The sequence below is a fragment of the Panulirus ornatus genome, chromosome 68 (assembly GCF_036320965.1).
Source record: "Panulirus ornatus isolate Po-2019 chromosome 68, ASM3632096v1, whole genome shotgun sequence".
Lineage (NCBI taxonomy): Eukaryota > Metazoa > Arthropoda > Malacostraca > Decapoda > Palinuridae > Panulirus > Panulirus ornatus.
The window spans coordinates 8,012,827-8,035,688 of record NC_092291.1 but is presented as its reverse complement, the minus strand read 5'-3'; the positions used below and the strand labels follow the sequence as shown (position 1 = coordinate 8,035,688).

Here is a 22,862-nt window from a genome sequence, read left to right as displayed (position 1 = left end):
GAGAGAGAGAGAGAGAGAACTAAATAGTAATTGATAAAAAGACAAAACGCTTAATAAAGTAAGAAATTCAGAAAAAAAACAGATAAATACAAATGAGTTAGAGACGGACGTACACAGATGCGGAAACTGGGGTTGACAGAGTCAAGGTAAAACGCAGGAAGACGAAGGAAAAAAAAAAACCACTTATAAAACAGGAAATTCTTATCAACAAAGCACCTTCAACAATGTCGTGTTATGTAAAATCCACAAATGCATTCAGCCAAGCATAACATAGGAACACATCACCTTGAGCCGCTCACTTTATGAGAAATATAATGTTTGAAGTTATCACATTTCTCACAATGTTTCTCAGTGTCTGCAAAGTAATACAATTTACACGATTGATTTCATTATATTAGACTTTAGATATTCTCATACTTTCGTATCGATAGATATACAACCTTTTTTTTTTTTTGAAAGTTATTGTGATTTCTCTCCTTAATTCTAATGATAAACCCATGACTGTTTTCCGCCATCCTGTGTACTTTTATTTCAAAAGGAAAAAAATCTTTTGACATTTCAGAAGGTACCCACAATAATGTGCTTAGTTTAACAGGTTCGTATCCTGTATGCCATACAGCTCGACTCCTTTTATGACCTTGATTTTATCCACGCTTCTCTAGCCAAGTGGCTTGAACTATCTAGTGACCCCCAGCTCCCCAGTTTGACCTTCCTTATGACCCTAGCACTATTATCCCAGTAACCTAGTTTAACCTCTTTCGTTTGACTCACAACACACCAGGTTGACCTACCTTGTGACTTTAGCGCATTACCTTGTGACCTTTATGTCTCAGGTTAAGCCTCATTTCAACCCCCAGCATGAGGGGTCAAGAGCAATATAGATAAATTCATTTAATTGAGATTACTTTCTAAATCCAATGATACTTGACCCGACGAGAGGAAACAACGTATTAAACTTAGCGCAATCCACATGCAAGATCCAATTAGCTTCTGCGAGGTTGGTGGAAAACTGAGTAACAATGATCCTACTATCATCTGATTCACCGTAAAATCCTGTTTCTTTTTTTTTTTTGTAATTTCAAATATAACATCAAGCTTTGATTTGAAACATAACAACATAAATGACAACAATACCATGACCTGACCTTACTGGTGTCTCCTTCCAGACAAGCATGAACTGGACGGCGTTAGGGTCAACGGGAAGGGCAAGAAGATGAGGAAGCCCCGCACCATCTACTCCTCCCTGCAACTCCAGCACCTCAACAAGATATTCCAGAGGACCCAGTACCTCTCCCTGCCGGAGCGCGCTGAACTCGCTGCCTCGCTTGGACTAACCCAAACCCAGGTAAGACCTTTCACTCTGGACTGATGTCATGCCATGTATTAGACAGATAACAGGTGAGACTATATCTCTACGGGATGTGTTAACGATATATAATGGCCAGACACAGGTAAGGCTATGTCAAGGACAGTTCTAGTAAGGTTGTGGTGGATAGTTTTGGCAAATGGTGAATTGGGCGACATAATTGCAATGAGATGCTAATGGTTGTTTCGCTCGGTATTTTGTAGAAGTGGCACTTCCTCACATACATTGTGACGACTGCTGGGTGTGATGGCTTAGCCTTTGACCTGGCCTTTAAAATGTTAATTCAAAGGTCAGGCCATCGTACTCATGGGGTCGTAACGTCGTACCCAATGGCCGCACCGTTGTGCTCAAGGGTCGTACCATCGTGCTGAAGGGTCGTACCGTCGTGCTCCAGGGGTAGGGAAATCAGGCAAATACTGAAGTTATCAACACGGAATTTTGAGACGCCATTACCAGTGGCAAACACTGTCGCCTTCCTCCTTCAAGACACACTCAAGACGGCGACAAACTGATTAACACATTCTTGTTAATTTTCCTCCGTTATTAATTGTTAATCAGCGATGAGTTTGTGGGAAGTTTCCGCTCTGATAATCGGTCTCCAGTCAATTCCAAACCAGAAAGATAATTGAAAAATGAAGAAAATTCAATAATTTCCTAAGATTATCAGAAGCTTATTAGAAATCCGGAAAAAAACGTGTCTCATGATGCGTAAACAAAGAATCAGAAAAACAACTTGAGTATTCTGAAGATCTTTGAAATAACTTTAGGAAAATTTCATGTACGTTTAAAGTCATCTGCTTTACTTTCCCGTCAACAACTCAACAATTTCTCAGTCGCAACCCATGGCCATCACCCACGTCCCCCAGCGGAAGCGTTGCGTTGCACAGGGTTAACACAGACACTGCAAGTTCCACGGACCCTCAGGAATGTGGTAATATGAAGACCTCCTCTACCGTCCAGCGCCTCGTCACCTTCCTGGACCTTATCTGTGGCAAGTTAGAGAGACGCAAGACCTCTCTCTCTCTCTGGCTCTCACCTTCCCTCACTACACCAAAAAGGTTTCAACCCAGTCAAACGTGACGTAATCACCAAAAAAGCATTTGTCAAGCCTTTCTCAAGTATTAATTGACTATTTGTCAAGTCTTGCTTCAGTATTTATGAGCTACTTATCGAAAGGAGGATCGAGTGTTTATCAAGTCTAAAGTTTAGAATCGCGAAAAAAGATATTTGCTTTGTCCCGAGAGTATGGAAATGAAAGACATCTTTCATAATTGTGTTCTCGAATTGCCACGAATACCATCCAACTACCCACACAAGCACGGTGGAGGGCTTCCACAAGCAGGGAGTGGAGGGGTTCCACAAGCAGGGGGTGGAGGGCTTCCACAAGGACTAGGTGGAGGAGTTCAACAGGGATGGGTTGGGCAGGAAGGCACGTGCTTGAGTTCCATTAATTAAGCTGATGAAGATTTAATGCCTCAGTATCTGGGTCCACAGGAATACGTCACTCTCTTCCTCGTGACGTTTTATGACGTAATATCCCGACGTTAATTAGCCTCAAAGTCGACGTGTTTTAGTTCAAGAATTATATTACCCTTGTTTCACAATTCTTATTCTTTCTGTATCGTTTCCAGGTCATGACCCTCATTTCTACTATTACTTCAATACGTTTGGGTTTTAAAGTTACGATTTTTTTCTCTTCCACCTGTCCTCTCTCTCTCTCTCTCTCTCTCTCTCTCTCTCTCTCTCTCTCTCTCTCTCTCTCTCTCTCTCTCTTCTCTCTCTCTCTCTCTCACTTTGTTTATCTTTCATTATATTTCCTTTCGTATAGAAGGCTTCTAGCATGCAAAAGAGTTCCTCGTTGAGACAACAGCCTTAAATGAAACATGAACAAAGGTTAAAGAGAGACAATAATGAAAGAGAAAAGGAGAATAATTTCGAAGGATTTTGAAGGGAGTGGGAGGGAACCTGTCTTTTAAAAAAGCGTCAGGTGACAGACAGGTGTTAGGAGGAGGTAAAAAGTTGCAGGTCTTAGCTGTGCACAGATAGATATAGTCGTCACAACAGCCCACCACTGTAGTTACCACAGAGTAATCATGTGACGCAGCGACTTGCAGACGATTGCATGATCAAGTTAATGGCGGGAGGTACACACAAGCAACTGAAGTTTTAGAAGCAGAATCCAAAGTAGAATTTCTCTAAGACAACTTAGAGAACTGAGGTTACGTACGGTCTTAGGTAAGTGGGTCAAGTTTTAAGGCCAAACTTAGAGAGTTAACAAGTCGGACAGCTTCAAACTCGACCCTGTCAAGACAGCATGTGGAATCGAACCCTCCTCCCTCCCCACCAGGTGTGAGAGCAGTACTCCATGCATGGACGAAGCAATCCTCTGTGTGATCTGAGCAACTGTACAGAGAACATTCTTTTTTGGGGTGCTTGAATACGACTTTGCGTTTCGTAGAGGTAAACGTACGCATAGCTCTTTGTGCAACGCCAGTGCAGAGTGGAAGCCTTAATGGTGAAAGTTTTCTTGTTAATGACCAGGGTTTCTAGCCAGAGTAGGTGTCGGTAGAGAGGGAGGAGGTGAGTAGAGCAGTGCACCTGGAGAGTGTGACACACCGTCCACTGTCCAGCCACAATAACCAGCCGGAGGAGTTCGCCGCTCATGCGTGGTGTGGACGGTTGAAGATGGGGTCCTCAAGGAGTCCTCAGAATCTGCTTCTCACTTTCCCTTCATGTTCGCTGACGTGTCCGGTGGTGGAGTGCGTCAAGAGACCTGTGTTGGAGAGGACCCAGCGTAGGGGAGGTGCCATGGGTACGGAATGCGTGGGTCTTTGGGGTGGCTGTGATGCAGTGGCGGAGGGTAGCGTTTGCAAGCCAGTGGCGTCTCCTTTGCCTTGCACGGTGTGTCTGAGGCAACTCTGCCGACGGTAAGGCGACCCATGACTGGACACTTGTATGGGTCCTCGCCTTTTTCTTCTGTGTGTTTCCCGATAACTGAACCTTGTGGGTGTAGGTCTTTATGTTGGCTGAGGCTGTGGGGAGGATGAACAGCTGGGTTGACTGCGAACCAACACATACGACCAGGAATCGAACACGCGGGCTAGACCCCGTGGGTCAAAGTCAGCAATGCTAACCGCTGTACCACGTAGGTCTGTTATCATACGCGTACCTTTCTTGTCCACAGTTCCCCAAACTAGTGCCCTCTACACTGCCGGACGGAAAGGGTTTCATGAAAGCAGAGAACAAGCGTCAACATTTCATCTATATTTACGCTTTTACGCTCGACAGGAATATTCTCTTTGGCTTGTGTGTTGTCGTATATATCATTTGTTCTGTAAGTGTGTCATTATACATAGGTTTGTTCAGATGGTTAATACTTCTTAAGGACTTCCTATATTGATCACTGGTGTAGTGAGGGTACACCCAGGAGATAGTATACCTGGTAGACTCTGGGGGAAGAGATGAGTAGACCAGAGGATGTATGCCCCAGAGGGTATATACCCCCAGTATATCTGGGGAGAAGGATGGTATGCTTTAGTTAAATAGTGGACGACGGGGAGGGGGTCCCAGTATATCTGGGGGAGGGGATAGAGTGCTTTACGGGGTCATAAGACAACAGGTCATCCCTGTATATCTGGGGGAAAAGGAGGCAGTAAGATAGAAGGAGAAACGGGAGATATCGAGAGGGAAGGCTGGGGAATCAAGAGGGAGTGGGGCACTGCGAGGTGGAGGGGGGTAGGAGGGAGGGTGTTGAGGAAGGGAAGGGGGAGGGGGTACGGGTAGGAGAGAGGTGGGGGGGGGGGCTCACTGGGGTTCCCCGGCTATTGACTTTTTAATAACTTGTCGGCGAGTGAGTGTGTGGGGTCCAGCCCTGCCACCACCAGCCCTGCCACCAGTCGTGCTGTCAGCCTTGCCGTCAGGCCCACCACCAGCGCTGCCGCCAACACTGCCACCAGTCCTACCACAAACACTGACACCACACCTTCCACTACCAGCTCTGCCAACACCAGCCATACCACAACATACAGACACTTGCACCAACACTACTGCTCTACTGTCACCATGACCCATCCTTAGCACTGTGTACTTACTCGGGTCTGATCTCATCACCCGTGTATCAGACCAGCTTTGGAGTTTGCCTAGGTCCCCTTGTAAGCTGATGCAATCCTCCTCACTCTCCACTTCCCTCATGACCTTAGCATTACTCATAAACATATTCAGGTATGTGGTTTTAGTCCTGGTAATTGTGATTATTGTTTGTGATTACTTTCGGTGTCTAAGAGAAGAGTTGCCCCGTCTCCTAACCTTGTGTATTTGTACCACGTCTATACACCTATATTTGTACACACACACACACACACACACACACACACACACACACACACACACACACAACAGCCTGAGCTAGGCACACATTTATCAACTAGCTTCGTGGGGAAGAATAAACAGCTGTGGATCGACTGCCGCGCTCTGGTTTCGAACCCGGGTAAGGCCCGTGCGTGAATCATGGTCAACAACGCTAAATACTGCATCACGAAAGCCTGTGAATATATTCGTATATGTGTGCGTGTGCGTGTGTGTGTGTGTCAGAAAAAACACGTACAACTATTCATCGTTAAGACAACACAAATCATGCATCATTATCATAATGGCCGCAATACATATCATCCAAAGTTTGTCTGAGATGATATATAAACATCGGGTAATGTGTATGAACATCTGTGAGGTAATCGTTGTAAACATCGACTGGTCCTCACCAAGCGATACACTTGGGGCTAGTCCAAAGAAAAGCGATTGAAAGCATTAAGAAAATATGATGGATTATGCTACTTAAGAGCTTCTAACGCCACTGCTGGCTGTGTGTATTAGAAGCCAGGGTTGAAGTACTCCCTACGCAAGATACACACACATATGAATAGCAAATGAATTGCTGGAACATTCTTTATTAACTTGCTGGGGTAGGTCCCTGTGTGTGTGTGTGTGTGTGTGTGTGTGTGTGTGTGAATACGTGAGACCCTGGAAGTAATCACACAAGACATAATTGATCTACAGTGGACGATACAAAGGTGGAATACAGTACAAAGGTGGGGTACAGTAAAAAGGTGGAGTACAGTCCAAACGTGGGGTACAGTGCAAAGGTGGAGTACAGTGCAAAGGTGGAGTACAGTGCAAAGGTGGAGTACAGTCCAGAGGTGAAGTCTCGGTAATCTTCAAGCAAACTGTACTGGATAAGACAACCGAAAATAGGAATCTATCTTAAAAGAAATAGAGCAAATAGTTGTAAAATTCATTGCTTTAGACTTGTTAGTCTCTCAATATAAACGATTCATTAATAATCTATAAACTATCAGCTAATAAGAATTATGTGAATTATAGATACACGGTTTTTTAGTATCTTGGACACTAGTTTAAGCCAAAATGAACAAACTCTTGTTTTTTTTTTCTGTAATCATCAGTGAAACAAAATCACACACCAGCGAATAAATCAAACGAAAACAAATGAAAAAACTTGTGATCCTGAGGCAGTTCTTAAAAAGCCTCTTGAGAGCTTGAGTGACACGAAAATCAATGGAAAAAAATAAAGCATTAAAGGCTACCAGAATAGCCAAGATTAGCGACCATCGTGTAAAGTGACCTAGGTATTGTGTGGGATACGACGTTCTTGCTGCCGTCAATAAATCGTATTTTCAACAGTATATATATATATATATATATATATATATATATATATATATATATATATATATATATATATATATATATATATATATATATATACATATATATATATATATATGCCATCATTTCTGTCTGTCTGTCTTTTGTTGATGTTTTCTCCCTCCCCCCCCCGCCCCCCTAACCCCCCCAACTCCATCCACACTAATCTACATCTGGCGTGCGTCCAGCGCCATCACGACTGACTGGGTCTCTACGAGTCTGTGCCATGGTTCTCTACTAGGTCTCTAAGCGGAGAGAACAGTGGGTTTCTAACTGGTTCTGTACGTGTTTTCAGGAAATGATTGACATGGTTCTCTATTTTTGAATGCCAAGGTTTTCTACCTTTGCCGGAAGGATCTGTGTTGTTGTTGTTTACTAGTTTTCTATCCGTGCGGAAAGATAGAATGCCAGGGTTTTCTACTAGTTTTCTACGTATGCTAAGAGAGAGAGATTGCCGTGGTTTTCAACGGTGGATGAGTGGTTAGAAATTCTTGAGTTTGTATCAAGTACACGGGTTCGAGTCTCACCATTCTATCAACAGCTTGTGACCTGTTCACTCCAGGCACTACGAGCACAAGATGGACTTCAGATAAGAGTAGTATTATCAAAACAGAAATAAATCATTTATCAGTAAAATAGGAAGGTTTGCTGTACAAAGAACAAACTTGTATGAAACCCAGTCACCTATTTCAGTTCTAAGTCTGCATGATATACTTTCTTATAGTTTCGTCATTTACAAATCAGATTAGGGTATTGATCCAATTAGGCTAATAGATAGATAGTAGTTTTGATACCGTGTTTAAAGTACTTTGAACTCTCTATTTTACCTTTATTTTGAAACCCCGTTGTGCCTTAATATGCAAATTAGGCTGGAGAATTGATCCTAAAGAGGCTTATTAACTAGCCATAGTTTTCATATGATATCAAAATTACTTTAAGCGATCTATGTTGATTTTGCTTTGCTACCCCAAAGCAGACACCAGCCAGAATGGTCTATAATGCACTGCTAGTTCTTAAACACACACTCCGTTAACAATCATAATTATCGTCAAAAAAGTAAACTACATTGCTAGATTTACCCAGATTTATCATGAACTAACTTTGCTTTGGTTCACTCCTAGTCTATTCTTACTCCACATTCGTCATTGTTCCACATTTTGTGAGGAAGAATAATTGGTGTTATATGGGTCGTTATGGTAATTAAAAAAACTACTACTACCACTACTACTCCTAATACTACTATTACTACTAATAGTAATGAATATAATGATCATAAGAATCATAGGAACGTTAATGATAATAATGATAATCAACATGATGATAATAGTAATATCATTGATCATATTACTACTAATAATGAGCCACATTTACTCCGTAATCACCTCATTGCTAACGTTATTGAGCGAGTCATATGAAATATAGCATCCAGGCCAATTATTTCCTCATATCCAGACAGATCATGCAAGAGCTACTGAATTATAAATTCTATTGAGCTTTAATTTGACTATCGGTTTTCTGTCCTTCTATTACTTTACTGCGTTAGTTAGTCCCGTGAGCATGAGTTCCTTGGCTTCTTAGAGTACGAGGCAAATCTGGAGACAAGCACAAGGTCCAAAGTCACGTTTTAATCAGAGATACTGGGAGAAGATAGAGCTATACAGATCCTCACCGTATATTTCTAGCCTTATTGAATGTTTGTAAACACCCCTTAGGCTTGCACCGGTGTACCCAGCCATACTGGATGTTTGTAAATACCCTTGTGTTTACATTGATGTGAGTACCTTTGCCTGACTTGGATTTAGACTTGTGGACTTAGTCACCATCACTAGATATTGATAAAGTCCTCAGACTTCTCCGAAAAACAGACAAGCGATGGAATGAAGATTTTTTTCGCATGTCAAGCATAGAAAATGAAAATGTTACGCCGATGAACTAGCCTCCTTGTAGGAAAGTTATGACAGTGAACTCCGAATGATTAAATTGGTCATGAGTGCCAGTTATCAATCACTGTCAATGATCGATCATCGGCAGCCCAGAAAAAATATGATACACATCATGAATTATTCCTTTGAAATTTATTGAGCTGAATAAGAGACCGAAAGCTACAAGATGCTTAAGAAGTGTTTCGCTATAATGCTGAAGATGAGACATAATTTACAAATACTAACAATGAGACAAACATAATTTGAAGTAACATATTCCCCCCCCCACCCCACCCCACCACCCCACCCCACCACCCCATTAATTTAAAGTTAACATTTTTAATCTTTAGAACAATATTTGGTGGTTCAAAATCGCCACAAGTGCACATATCTAATTTCAGAAAGAATATGCCAAAGGTTATTAATTTCTTCGTACGTCATTAAAACATACGTATATAAAAGCCGTAGGATATATTCATGATATACTAAATATCTGTCATTTTTTCCATGGTGCGTTCATGAGACTAAATATTGGAATTCGGGACGAGACATCAAGGCCTCATAACAACTGCGCTGGATCAAAACTAACATATGAAGTGTTAAACACGATACAGATGACGTAAACCTTGCATAAGGATAGGATAAAGACGTATATGAAAATACGTAGAAGACATATGATTATCCATACCTAATGCTCTGTACATATTCATATAAAGTATATGACTGGTGAAGGTTTTACAAAATGGTTATAGGTATAGATAAGTATACATTTGTAAACGTAGATGAGATATATCAACTTCATATTCGTATTCGTATGGGTTATATTGAATAAAAGCAGCTTCATACTACTGATAATTCAGCATATGCAAGATGAAGGGAGAGTGTGTTATCATACAGTCGTATTTCAGTGTACAAGACCAGTCAAGGAAGTTAAGAAAGAATAGATAAATATCCTCAGATTTTATCCATATGGTTCGACCTTTCATTCGAACACTCTTTAGCTAATCAGTAATTCCAGTCGGACTTCTGAGCTTTGGTTCAACAGGGTCTAAAGTGTGATGTATAAGTAATCGGCTGGCTACCATGTTTCAGCGATTCAAGGCTTCGTACCCCACCAACCAACGCTCCAAGACGCAACCTCCATACAGGAAGACAAGCTCCTCAGACATGCGTGATTCATAGATTAAGATGAAAGGTCTTATCAAAGGTGTTTGTTCCGTAAATCGAGTTCAAGGCTTCGGTCATATGATTTAGTGGTTCGGCTCATGGGTCGAGACAGCGGGATCAGGTTCGAAACTTTAGTCGAGACGGTGAGGCAAACTATATAAAAGGTTAAATGTAGAAAAGCCAATCTGAGACTTCCACAGAACCAGAAAGTGATTTAAGATTTCAACAGAGTAAGAGGGATATTTGAGATCATAGTAGGGATAGGAAACAGTAGATATCAAAAATGAAAATAAGGGTAAGCGAAGCCGTTCCGATCCGTTGGTCGATGGGGGTGAAGCAACTTCAAGTTCTCCACTAGAAGACGGAAGCAAAGTCCACCGTCGTGTAATCTGGTGTGTTTGATTACGGCCACCCACGGGTGCCACACATGTACGCCAGCATCGATAACTCGACTTGATTATGCTCTCATCTCGCTGATGGCTCCAGACACCACCGCATCATGAACCACAAAAACCTGGGGACAAAGGGTTCATTCCTCGAATAAGGTCGACCGTTGAGATACTATATATATATATATATATATATATATATATATATATATATATATATATATATATATATATATGTGTATATATTTATGTATCAGTTATAGTATAGGTGGATCAAAAACCCGAATGAGACATCCTCTCTACGTACTTTTAAAAACGAATATTTCTGTTTCACGTCAACAAAAACTCCATAAAGAGAAAAACTTCCTCATTTGCATACCAAACACACACGGAAACACACACACACACACACACACACACACACACACACACACACACACACACACACGTGTGTCGTCCGGAATATTTTTTTTTTTAGCCTCGAAGTAACTTACGAAAATATGAATGCTGCTGAAGTGGTCAACAACCATGTGTGTGTGTGTGTGTGTTAGAGAGAGAGAGAGAGAGAGAGAGAGAGAGAGAGAGAGAGAGAGAGAGAGAGAGAGAGAGAGAGAGAGAGATCCTGGTGCATGTTGGAGCGGTGTACTGTGGCAAAAACTGCATAAAAAAGGAAAAAAAGTGTAAGTTGTTATTACTAGCATGCATACACGCTAAAGCTACAGGAACCGGCTAAAGAAAACGGTGTAGCATATATATATATATATATATATATATATATATATATATATATATATATATATATATATATGTGTGTGTGTGTGTGTGTGTGTGTGTGTGTGTGTGCGTGTGTGTGTGCGTGTGTGTGTATGTGTGTGTGTGTGTGTGTGTGTGTGTGTGTAGGATAATCATGGACCACTTAGTTATAAATTGTTGATATAATGGGGTAGTAAAATCCCCTGGGCTGTGCAAGGACAGAGACGCAGCGTAACGGAGCGATATCAGTTGTCACATCCGTGGTGTGGCTGCGTTGGCTGGCTGATCAGCCGTGGTGTGGCTGCGTTGGCTGGCTGATCAGCTGTGGTGTGGCTGCGTTGGCTGGCTGATCAGCTGTGGTTGGATGTGGACGGCGAGGAAAGTTGTGGTTGTGGTGAGTAATGTTCGAAAAGGGGTTATGCTACAAAAGGGGGTTGTGTCTCCCTTCATGTAGCTGCTCTTGCTACAGCTGCTATACCTGCAGCTGCTAAAGTGCTGTTATTGCTACTGCAGCTGCTGTTATTACTGGCCTTGACAAAGCAATTGGTATTTTGTCTGTTACGAACCTTATCTCAGCGGTTCTGCTCCTGCTGCTACTGAGTGTATCTATCTTTCATGAGGAAAGTTGTCTCCCCCTGCCATCATCAACCCCTGCTTGAAGGGTCTGCATGATCGGCAATGAAAGTGGAGCACTCACTATCTTCACTATCATTGGTAACAATGATGTATCACCCACCTCATCATCCATCATGAGATATGGGCATCACTACAACCTCTCTACTTGTAGACACGTTCATCTCTACCAGGCGAGGAGGGGAGGAGAGGGGGGCCTTCACCCACCACCAGTTGACGGAGAGAGAGAGAGAGAGAGAGAGGGGGGCTATAGCTTGCCCCCCCTCCCCCTCCCACCCTCATAGTGTATAGCAGTCGGTAACTTCGTCCGCTACATCATTATCTGGCGAGGTGTTTCCCGCCATCATCAGTGATAACGAAGCGTCACTCGCGCCCCATCATTATCCCTGAGGCCTGGAGACGTACCTCTGGGGCCAGTCATGCTAAGAGGGTCGAAGATAAGGGTCTTGGAACCTTTGCTACTTGCTACTGTTGCTGCATCTGATGCTCCTTTTTGATGCTATTGTTGCTGCTACTGTTCCTGCTACGTCTGCTTCTATTCCTGCTGCTGACATAGACAGGATGGCTCCTGCTACTACTTCTACTATGGCTGCTGCTACTGCTGGTGTTGCTGTTGATGTCTTCCTCACTACTTCAGTGTTCCTGCTACTTTTGCTTCTATACCTGGGGGTTACATTTTGTTGCCCCGGCAGCTATAGCTGTTGGTATAGCTGTTTTATAGCTGTTAGAGGAGGAGCTGATACTTTAGCTGTTGTTGACGCTACTATGGGCGGCTACTGGTGTTACCCTGCTTGTTACTTCGGTAAATACACACACACACACACACACACACACACACACACACACACACACACACACATCATTTTTGTATTCATTATCATTTCTAACAGTTGTCCAGGAAACAAGGTAAGACCTGCTTGGACGGTAGGTCGAAAAAGAAACAATTCCCAACTCTGTACACTTGCGTTAAGCTGGCGAGCTGACAGTATTTCAGCGCTTTCGCTTCCTGAAACTATTTGCTGAAAATTTAGGCCATTGGAAATGGTATGTGCCCGGCTGTTGCTTTCAGTATTCTGGGAAACTTGTCCTCCTGACCCGTCGATTTGATCTTTCTAGATATCTAAGTATTTCACGGCATTAAGTATTTTGTATGTCTAGTTGTCTTTTTTCTATGCCCTAGAATGAGTCTTAAGCTCGTGGTATATTTGGCAGGAGGTGGGGGCCTGATGCCCACGGAGGCAGCGGTGGTGGTGGTAGTGGTGTAAATCGTGGCAGTGATGTTGGTAGAATTTAGCAACAATGTTAATGATAAACATGATAGGTAATGGTGGCAGTGGTGTTGTTGGTGGGAGCTTGTACTCAGATATCTTGCAGGCAACAGCGTTGAAAAAGATGGTTATGGTGGCAGTAGTGTTGGCAGGTAGGGTGGTAGAGGAAGCGATGGTGGTAGTGGTGGTAGGGAGTGAGGTTAGGGCTTGTGTGTGTGTGTGTGTGTGTGTGTGTGTGTGTGTGTGTGTGTGTCTGCCTCCAGCCAGGCCTGGCGTAACATGGGTAGCAAAGGTAAGAACCGAGTCATCCATACTGATGATCACTCCAGGCGTTGTCCCTGCTTACTGTACTCACCCTACTCACCGCTTCGGTCTCCCTCTCCCTTCCTCCCTTACCGCTCTAGAAACCCTGGAGGCCGTGTAGAACCCACCAAGAAACACCCGCTTCTAGAGGGTGGAGTCTCCGGTTCAGGTGAGTGGTAAGGGAAAAGATGGATTCTTCGTCTTCGAAGTGGCCCAGCCGAGATCGAAGGTCCCCAGCTGATCCTTATAGGAACTGGACGAAGGCAGACGAAAACCTTCCGCTTCTGCAACTCACAAACTGACAGACAGACCAGGCTCAGCGGCACCGAATTTAAACGAAAAATGGACGATGCTTAAATCCTCGTTCCTCTAGTCTTCGGTCGGAGGCCCACATCATTCCAGCCACAGACCAACATAACATCTCCAAAACACTCCACAAAAACTCCTCGACTCCACATCATCGGAGGTATGGGGGCCTTAAAACACCACAACGATCCGGAGAACCGAGGGTAAACAGAGTTTAGACCAGGGATTGCTCGACGAAATAAAACCAGATGGAGGCAGTGGTGGGAGGAAATGCAGGGATGGAGCAGAGGGTCTGGCCATAGACCAGTAAAAGACTACGCTAATTGCTCACCTCTGAATATGGATTACCGCCCGACATTGCCAGGTCCCTCTGTGTGTGTGTGTGTGTGTGTGTGTGTGTAGTCGGCTGCGGGTACAGTCAGCCCCGCATGCAAAGTGATACTTGGAAAATAGATCGGGCTTTAGATTTTGAAGCAGATTTCACGAACAGATAGCAACGCTGATGAGACGTATTTTGAAACGCCGTTTAGTGTGTACGTGTTGAGCAAGTTTCGTCTACGGTGTGGAACATAGATCGGGTCTGTGATAGCCAAACAGATTTTTCTACAAAACGGCAATTGATGATATAGAGGAAGTCATTTACATATACTTTTAGAACTATATTCGCTTGATACATCAAATCTACTGGATGTTTTAGAAATAAATTTATAAGACTTTCCGCTTACATTATTTTCACCTCAGGTCCTCTTTGACCTATGCTCTCATGTAAAGGTCAACTGATAGATCTAGTTATGAACGTGTCCTTTGTAGACACGTCTGAAGATGGGTCTTATTCTGAGAGGAAAAGATGTAGAGGATGTTCACAGACTGGTAGGATCATCAACGAGACAACACGATGAACATAAAGTAGATATTTGTAGTTACATTCTAGATACTATAAGCTAATATTTGATATATATATATATATATATATATATATAAATATATATATATATATATATATATATATATATATATATATATATATATATATATATATATATATATATATATATATATATATATATATATATATATATATATGTTCCAAATATTAGGCAGTGTATACCAAGTATCAAATATTCAGATATCAGATATTGTAATCTGAATTCTGGTTACGTTATGAATATCATTTGAATTCTAAGAATCGTCTGGTTTAGAGTTCTAATCTATACAATAGCCAACTGCAGCGGATGATTTAGAGTTTGAATTAGATAACCAAGTAAAAACGATGTTAACAGAATTATGTACAAGATACTCCACACGTGTTTCTCTGTGCAGAATCAATTACTGATACAAGAATTCCATAAAAGAATTTGCATTGGATATCAGTCTCGTGTTAATGAGAATTGTCGGATTTAGTTTCCTTCCGCTACCTTGCTAACACGGGAAACGGCGGTTAAGTAAGGCATAAAAATTTTAAAAAATGATTTTGATAAAGCATCGCAAAGTTTTGTTATCTTGTGAAGTATAGTTAGGTTTTCATACTTCGTGATCTATAGCAATTATATTTTGTATATAGTTTAAAATGAATTTACTTTTAGTTTATATTAGAATTTGAAATAAAGAAATTGTCATGTACAATGTATATTGAATATATATTCTAGTTTCTTCAGTCAGGTAGATAGTTACATACAATTCCTTTCATTCTCGAAGCAATTCCTCTGGAATGAAAATAAATTATTTAATTATATTGCATTAAATGTAATTCTTGGATTATATCTAAAGTATATACCTGACATACGTCCAGGTAAATTACATAGATTTAATTGAAAATATAGATAACATGGAAAAACCATATCCTCTGACTTCATGAGTTTGTTCATGGAAATAAGAATAAACATAAGTTTCTGTTTTTATATTCATGTCAAATACGAAAAATCATTTCATATGAGTCAACATATTTCTATTAGAACATATCACAAAGGAATGAATTTCAACTTCCTTACTTTACATTTACATACTGAGTGATGATAATTTGAATCTAGAATAAATCGGTTGCTTGTAAAAGTGATTACTGGAGATAGAATTAGGAAAGTAATGCATATAGAAAAGAAACAAGACATGAAATACTTACGAATGTATCCAGAAAAAGAATATAGCCTAAAGTACACTGTGATGTATTCATGAAATAAACTCATCATAAAAGAAATCCTTCAGCATCCAGAGAGAATACACGGCATAGAACAAATCTTACTGCATGAAATAAATAAACACGACCTGGAATAAATCCTACCGTATCCAAAAAAGTAAACAAAACATGAAGTATATTTACAAGTGTCCAATAGATAAATAGAACTTTAAGTAAGCCCTAACACGTGTAAGAACATACATCATAATTTTATTTCATCCACCAAGATGGAAAATTAACAAACGAAAAATATTTTCTATTGCAACCAAAGAATTGAAAAAAAGAACAAAAACAGGAGAGTAAATCCTCCACAATGTAAGCTAAAAGAAAATGCGAATCCTTGCGCTGGAGTCGGCCCGCTTCACTCCCGAGCGAAGCTCCGAACAAGTATTCAAAGCCAACAACTCCACTACAAAAAAGAATAAAAAAACCAAATGGTCCAAGTCTGAGCCCACGTAAAACCCGGGATAGTGGCGTCGACACGGAGACCCGCTTTGAATTCTAAGTGTTTCCAGGAGAGACGAGGGGGGAAAAAAGAATGTTTTGTTATTACTTTGGGGCTGAGGCTTCGAAGCGTCTCTTCTGAAGCCGTGCTCGAAGTACTCCCAGGGTTCATTGTATGGTTTTAGTCTTATGGTATATGTGTGTATGTGTGTGTGTGTGTGTGTGTGTGTGTGTGTGTGTGTGTGTGCTGTTTTTGTGGTTTTGTGAGTTTGTTTGATGCTGTTATATGTAGTCGTCGATCACTTGGGTGTTATTTTGTGGAATGTCTGGTCGTTCAACTATTACGTTGTCATATCATAACTTGGCTCTTGTGTAATTTAACAGGGTTATGATTTGGTTCTGTTATACTGTGTTATGATTTTGTCCATGTGATATGATATGGCTTTGTTCATGAAGTATATCTTTGAGTGCTACCGGATCGGTTCACCTGTTATTTTTGCCGAGTTATGACTTTAACTACGTGTTATTTTGCCGTGTTAGGTACCCATTCGTCTGTTCATCTGTGATGTTATGAGGTACTTCGTCAAATGGCTTAGATATATTTATGCTAATTCCCTATACTTTCGTGCCTCTGTTCATATGTTATGCCATTTGTTCATGTGTTATAGAGCAACGATCATGGTTTGTGTTCTCCAGTGAAGCCTTCGGATACCTTTTTTTTGTTGTTGTTCTCTACTGTGGTTCTCTATCAAGTTCTTGTGAAAGACAGGATTTGTTCTGGCTTGTTATTGTTTCCCGTAAGCCATTGTTATGGTTCTGTCATTGTTTCATGATGTATGACGTCATTCGTGTTACTGTTATTGAATTATTGTTACTTTAGTCATTATTTTACTTTCCTTTCGCAACTTTCTTGGGAGACTGTGTTTTCTAAACACCTTCACAGGGTAACTGAATTGTTGGTAGTAACTAAGATGCTTGTAAAAGAATAACTTTCAAAAGCAATGAATGTTCTATCCTCTCACCCCAACCTGTAATCTTATGAAGACCTCCATAACACTAAAAGGGCTTTGAAGATCAAAGAAAACGTTGGGTTAAATGCAAAAAGAATTTTTAGCGAAAATGACAACCAAACAAAATCCAACAATCGTTAAGCTCAGGTGGGGCTAAAGTACCGCAGGTCAGGTGAGGTAAACACTGGATTTAGCATTAACTTAACAAACCTCCTTCTTGACGTTCCTCTTTGGGGGAGGTTTAGTATGACTGCGAGATCCAACAAGACCTTAATGGAATCGTTTTGGAAAGGTCAGGAGAACGTCTCCGAGAGCAAAACTTCCGTTTTAAAAGATTTAAACTGAGTCTTCATGTGGCGCTCTGTGGTCCAGCAGTCCCTACCGTTTATCACAGTGAAATTGATGTGATTTTTGCCACAGACTTACGTTTCCCGACACGTAGGACGACTTGTGGTGAAATTTCACAATTTTCTGTGTCTTCATGAACCCCCCACGGCGATTCTGCCAGGCGATGATTGGTGATAACATCGAAATAGTCCAAGGAACACTTCGCGAATTTTTCCCGACTGAAAAGGACGTGACGGAAGCCAGCTACCGAAAAAGCAAAGCGGATTGCACAAGCAGGTCGTCGATATGTCTTATTTCACGTTGATTTTGCGTCGAAAAAGTGTAAGACTCAAGCCTAAACTCGCATCAAAGCTTAAAATTCTATAATAATCAATTAAACATGTTTCTTCAAAGCATTGAAAGAAGACTGCTCTCGTCGAGGTTGGATCTGCAGACCAGAAATATTATTGGAACAAAACAAAGAAACGAGAATGAATGAAGGAAGGTCGGAGTCTCGCCGTCCTTCGCCGACCCCATTAATCTGTGAAAAAATTCGTAATATCTGTCCTCCATCTTCCTCCACAGATTTGTCTATTTCCTGATAGATAACACCCCCCCCCCCGTAAGTAAAGCTGGTAATATCAATTTGTCGTATGAAAAGTTACCGTAACTGTTTACCACTGCTGGTTAGTGCGTTACTCCGAGTGTTTCTGTTACTGAGTTACTGTTTGTAAGCTACTTATAAAATCCTGTTGAGTAAGTGCTAACGTGGCTGAGTTACTTTTACTTTACAGACATTCACTTCCATTCAATTACCACATGACTTAGTGTTCTTGGGGTATATATATATATATATATATATATATATATATATATATATATATATATATGTATTGCAACATCAACAGAGGGAAACAGACCAACAATAGTGACTATCTTCGTCCTGAGCGAGGTACGAGTCTGTCTCGCCTAAAGACAAACCCGAAAGTATTTTGTCTATGAATTATTCGCTTTACAGTGGCGCATATGTTGACCGACCGCAAATATATGTACATATTCAGTCTGCAGCGAGTTTGAGAGGCAGTTGGCCCCGCTGAGTTCTGGAATATAAATTGGAAAGGTTTTAAAACAATGCCTGCATGCTGGAGTTAAGTGTTTGCCATATATATATATATATATATATATATATATATATATATATATATATATATATATATATATATATATATATATATATATTGACTTCAAAATTGGTACTGGGTGCGCGATTTCTTTTCTTTGCTTATATACTAATTCATATAATTGGTGGTCAATTCTTAACATGATGACCACAAGATATTTGGAGATGTTTGTCACTAGAAACTGACTGATAAGAAATGCACAAGACCAGGAATGAACAGGAGATGGAGGCCCTTGAGCGATAGCGCTAACAGTCGGTGATGGGGGTCGTTAGAGCGGAAAGATAAGGATGATAGAACAAATGATGTAGACAGACTGTTGTATATCTCTAGCATGGGTTACTGGGTACTACTGTATTTGATGTATGAGAAATAGATGAAATATAGGAAATTCAGTGGAAGCAGAGCAATGGGATATTATTATTGTCATTATTATAACTATATTATTATTATTTTTATCATTATTATCATTATCATTATCATTGTTATTACTATCATTATAATCATTATTATCATTATTATCATTATTATTATTATTATTATTATCATTATTATTATTAGTACTATGACCATTATTATTATTATTATTAATATTATTTCTATTATCATCATTATTATCATTATTATTATTATTATTATTATTATTATCATTATAATTATTGTTATTATTATCATTATTACTATTATCATCATTATCATTATCATCATTAGCTATCTTTTTTACAGAAACTGTTCATTAATATCACTACCAATAAAGTATCTATTTCGAGTAATCCAATAATGAAAGATATATTTGTAACAATTTTCATAATTGGTTTGATAAGAATTTCCAGTATTCTTGTGATAGTTATTATTATCATTATCACTTATTAACGTAGAACTAACTGATGGACTTCCGATACGATGATGAGTTTGAGATTTAGGATGTAGGATTTTAGGGAACACGTTCGTAAGAAACGGGATCTTAGAGGAAAAATTTGGGGAATAAGATTTTAGGGATCAAAATTTTTAGGAACAGACATTTTTGGGTCAGAATTAAAGGTAACAGAATTCTAAGGCATAGGATTTTAGAATGATCTTAGGGAACAGAATTTTAGGGTTAGGATTTTAGGGAGTAGGATTTGGAACTTGGGTTCTGGAATTTGGCTTTCCAGACTTGAGGAATGAATTTAGAATTTAGAGTTTTGAATTTGGATAATCTGGGATTGAAATTCTAAGATCTGAAATCTAGGATTTGAAATCTGTTAGCAGGAGTTTAAGATCAGGGTTTTGACTGAGAGTTAAATTATCTGAAGGAAGAAAGGAAAATTGAAGATAAAAGTTGTATGTATGCAAAAGTTGAAAAAAAAAATCATTTTGTTAAATATATGATTTTTACCCACTCGACAATTCGATAGTTTCAATTTTCTAAGACCTTAGAAAAAAAGGAATCACATTTCCTTACAATGTAAAGTTTCAAATATATGAAATGAGATATTTAGATATATAGATCGATAGACAGATAGATAGATAGAACGTTTATAGATAGATGCATACATGACCAACGAAAACTTTCATATGAATTTTGGTAATTACTTTAATTAACTTTTTTCTTTAATTATTCCTATAAATTTTTCCTATTCAGTAATATCCTGATTAAATCCCCTCATTAATTTTAGCCTCCATCTCACTAATTACCTTTTATAAATTTTTCCTTCATTAACCTAACCTCATGAAATCCCTGAAGTTACAGTCGCATCGGGATTTTGTTCATTAGTAATCTACGGATTAAATCGCCTCATCTAAATCCCTCTCAGTTGACCCCGTCATTAACACAGAGGGGCAAAGCACCTCGCGAGGGGGGTCATTAGAAGGACAGGCCTCGTTATGAACTACCCATTGGTCGTTTACTGCTCAAAATGACGCAGTTAGTTTAATCTGCGTCTCTGTCAATGAACAGACGGGAGAACAATTTCCTCAAGAAACTTGTTCTACCAAAGACACAACATTACCCTACTCCTGATTGTAGCGCAGCATCAAAGCAGCGATGACCCCATAACAAGTGCCCCTATGGTTGTATAATTGAGTAATTCATTACGTTATATATATATATATATATATATATATATATATATATATATATATATATATATATATATATATATATATATATGTAGAAGTGTTACCGGATCCCGCCCTCAGGAGGTTACACCACAAGCGAAAAGTCATCATTATCGAGGCTGTATCATTGGAAGTGAAGATACGTTAGAGAACTTCTCTGTAGAAGTCTACACTTCCACGCTACTGGAAGCAGCGTAGCCTTCAAAGCTCCTGGGTTACAGAAGGATTTTTTTATGAAAACTGGTCATATATATATATATATATATATATATATGTGCCCGAGGGGTGCCATGATACCTGTCGGTTAGGGTAGGGTCGCTTCCCGAGGCTGGCAGAGGGTAGGGAGGCCCTCAATAGGCCTATCAATCAAAGCAGAGCTGATCTGCAACGCCCGGTAATTTTCGTTCTTTGAAGGTTACTCACGGATGAAATGGGTACCGTGGATGGCCGAGGGGGAGGTAAAGAGAAAATGGGGAGAGGGAGAAGAAGGAGAAGGGGGGGGGGGGGGAGAAAAGAGGTAAAGAGGAGAAAAGAAGAGGGAAGAAGGGAGAAGTTGAGGTTAGATAAAAGGGAAGGGGAGAGGCAAAGGGGAGAGATATCAAAGGATGTAATGGGTTTCAAAGGGAAAGGGGAGAGTGAATGAGGAGCCATAAAGGGTGATAAAGGGAAAAAAATGCATAGATAATGAACAAATCTTAAAAAAAATGGATGGTGTTGAACGTTATAAGATGGTAACTGGTAAATAGGGAGTATGGTGGGTGGAGGGGGGCTGTGTGTGTGTGTGTGTGTGTGTGTGTGTGTGTGTGCAAAACACCAGGTGATGAAAAAAAATCATCAAAAAATGATTTCCCTTAAATTTTTCCTCTACCTCACTGGACACATATTTACCAAATAGACCAGCGGTCCGTCCCTACACTGGAGCAGCAGATTGGCCAATCCTCATCCTCTCACTCACCTCATAAAATGGCTACCCATAACTGACCTAGATCTCATCTACCGGCATAAAAGAGAAACAAAATGGTTACCCAAATGTATATCGCCTATATCATATCTATATATCGCCTATATCATATCTATATATCAACTGACGAATCAAGATAACCACGTGCAACACATCCGCTAAAACACAAGCAACGACAGCAAGAAGAAGAAGAACAAACCACAAAAAAAGATGTGTTTGTTTATCATCATGCACATCTGCAGTACTGCATCACATCCAGCCAAAAACAAACATGGCTGCAGAGAGAGAGAGAGAGAGAGAGAGAGAGAGAGAGAGAGAGAGAGAGAGAGAGAGAGAGAGAGAGGAACTAGACCCACTAAAACACGTCCAGTAGAAAAAAAAAGGGTGGAATAATGACCATGAGCAGCCAACAGCACGAGACCTGCTGCTGGATCCCATCCAGCAAAAAATGTCAACAATGTTGTCATCATCAGATCCAGTCGATCACATCCAGCGAAGGCAACACAACAACCACCACCTCACTAGACGCCACTACAACCCCGTCTAGTACAGAAGCAAGCATGGCTGATCATACACGAACCCATATTTTCGCCTAAATCGAAAAAATACAGAAGATAACACTCCATCTGTGGTTCCAAATGAGGGGACATGATGCTGTTAGGCTTCACGTACTCACTGTGTGTTTAATAACCCATAACACAGGCATAACACAAGGTCCGGGTGTATTTTATAGCCCATGCAACACCCATTAGCAATGGGTGGAGCGCTGGCTGGCTCGACGGACGAGGACCCATAAATAAAAAGGTAATAATAATAATGATATCGGCGGCTTTGTTGACAGCTGTTG

General features: G+C 40.4%; 1 protein-coding gene across 3 annotated transcripts in view; it reads left to right on the top strand.

Annotated features, from left to right (window-relative positions):
• Positions 1 to 22,862, top strand: part of LOC139747490 (uncharacterized) — a 78,002-nt gene that overhangs the window by 43,729 nt on the left and 11,411 nt on the right. For all 3 annotated transcript variants that reach the window (XM_071659875.1, XM_071659877.1, XM_071659876.1), the window contains one exon: positions 1,167 to 1,345. In XM_071659875.1, coding sequence (XP_071515976.1) covers positions 1,167 to 1,345 — 179 coding nt within the window. The remainder of the gene's footprint in view (positions 1 to 1,166; positions 1,346 to 22,862) is intronic.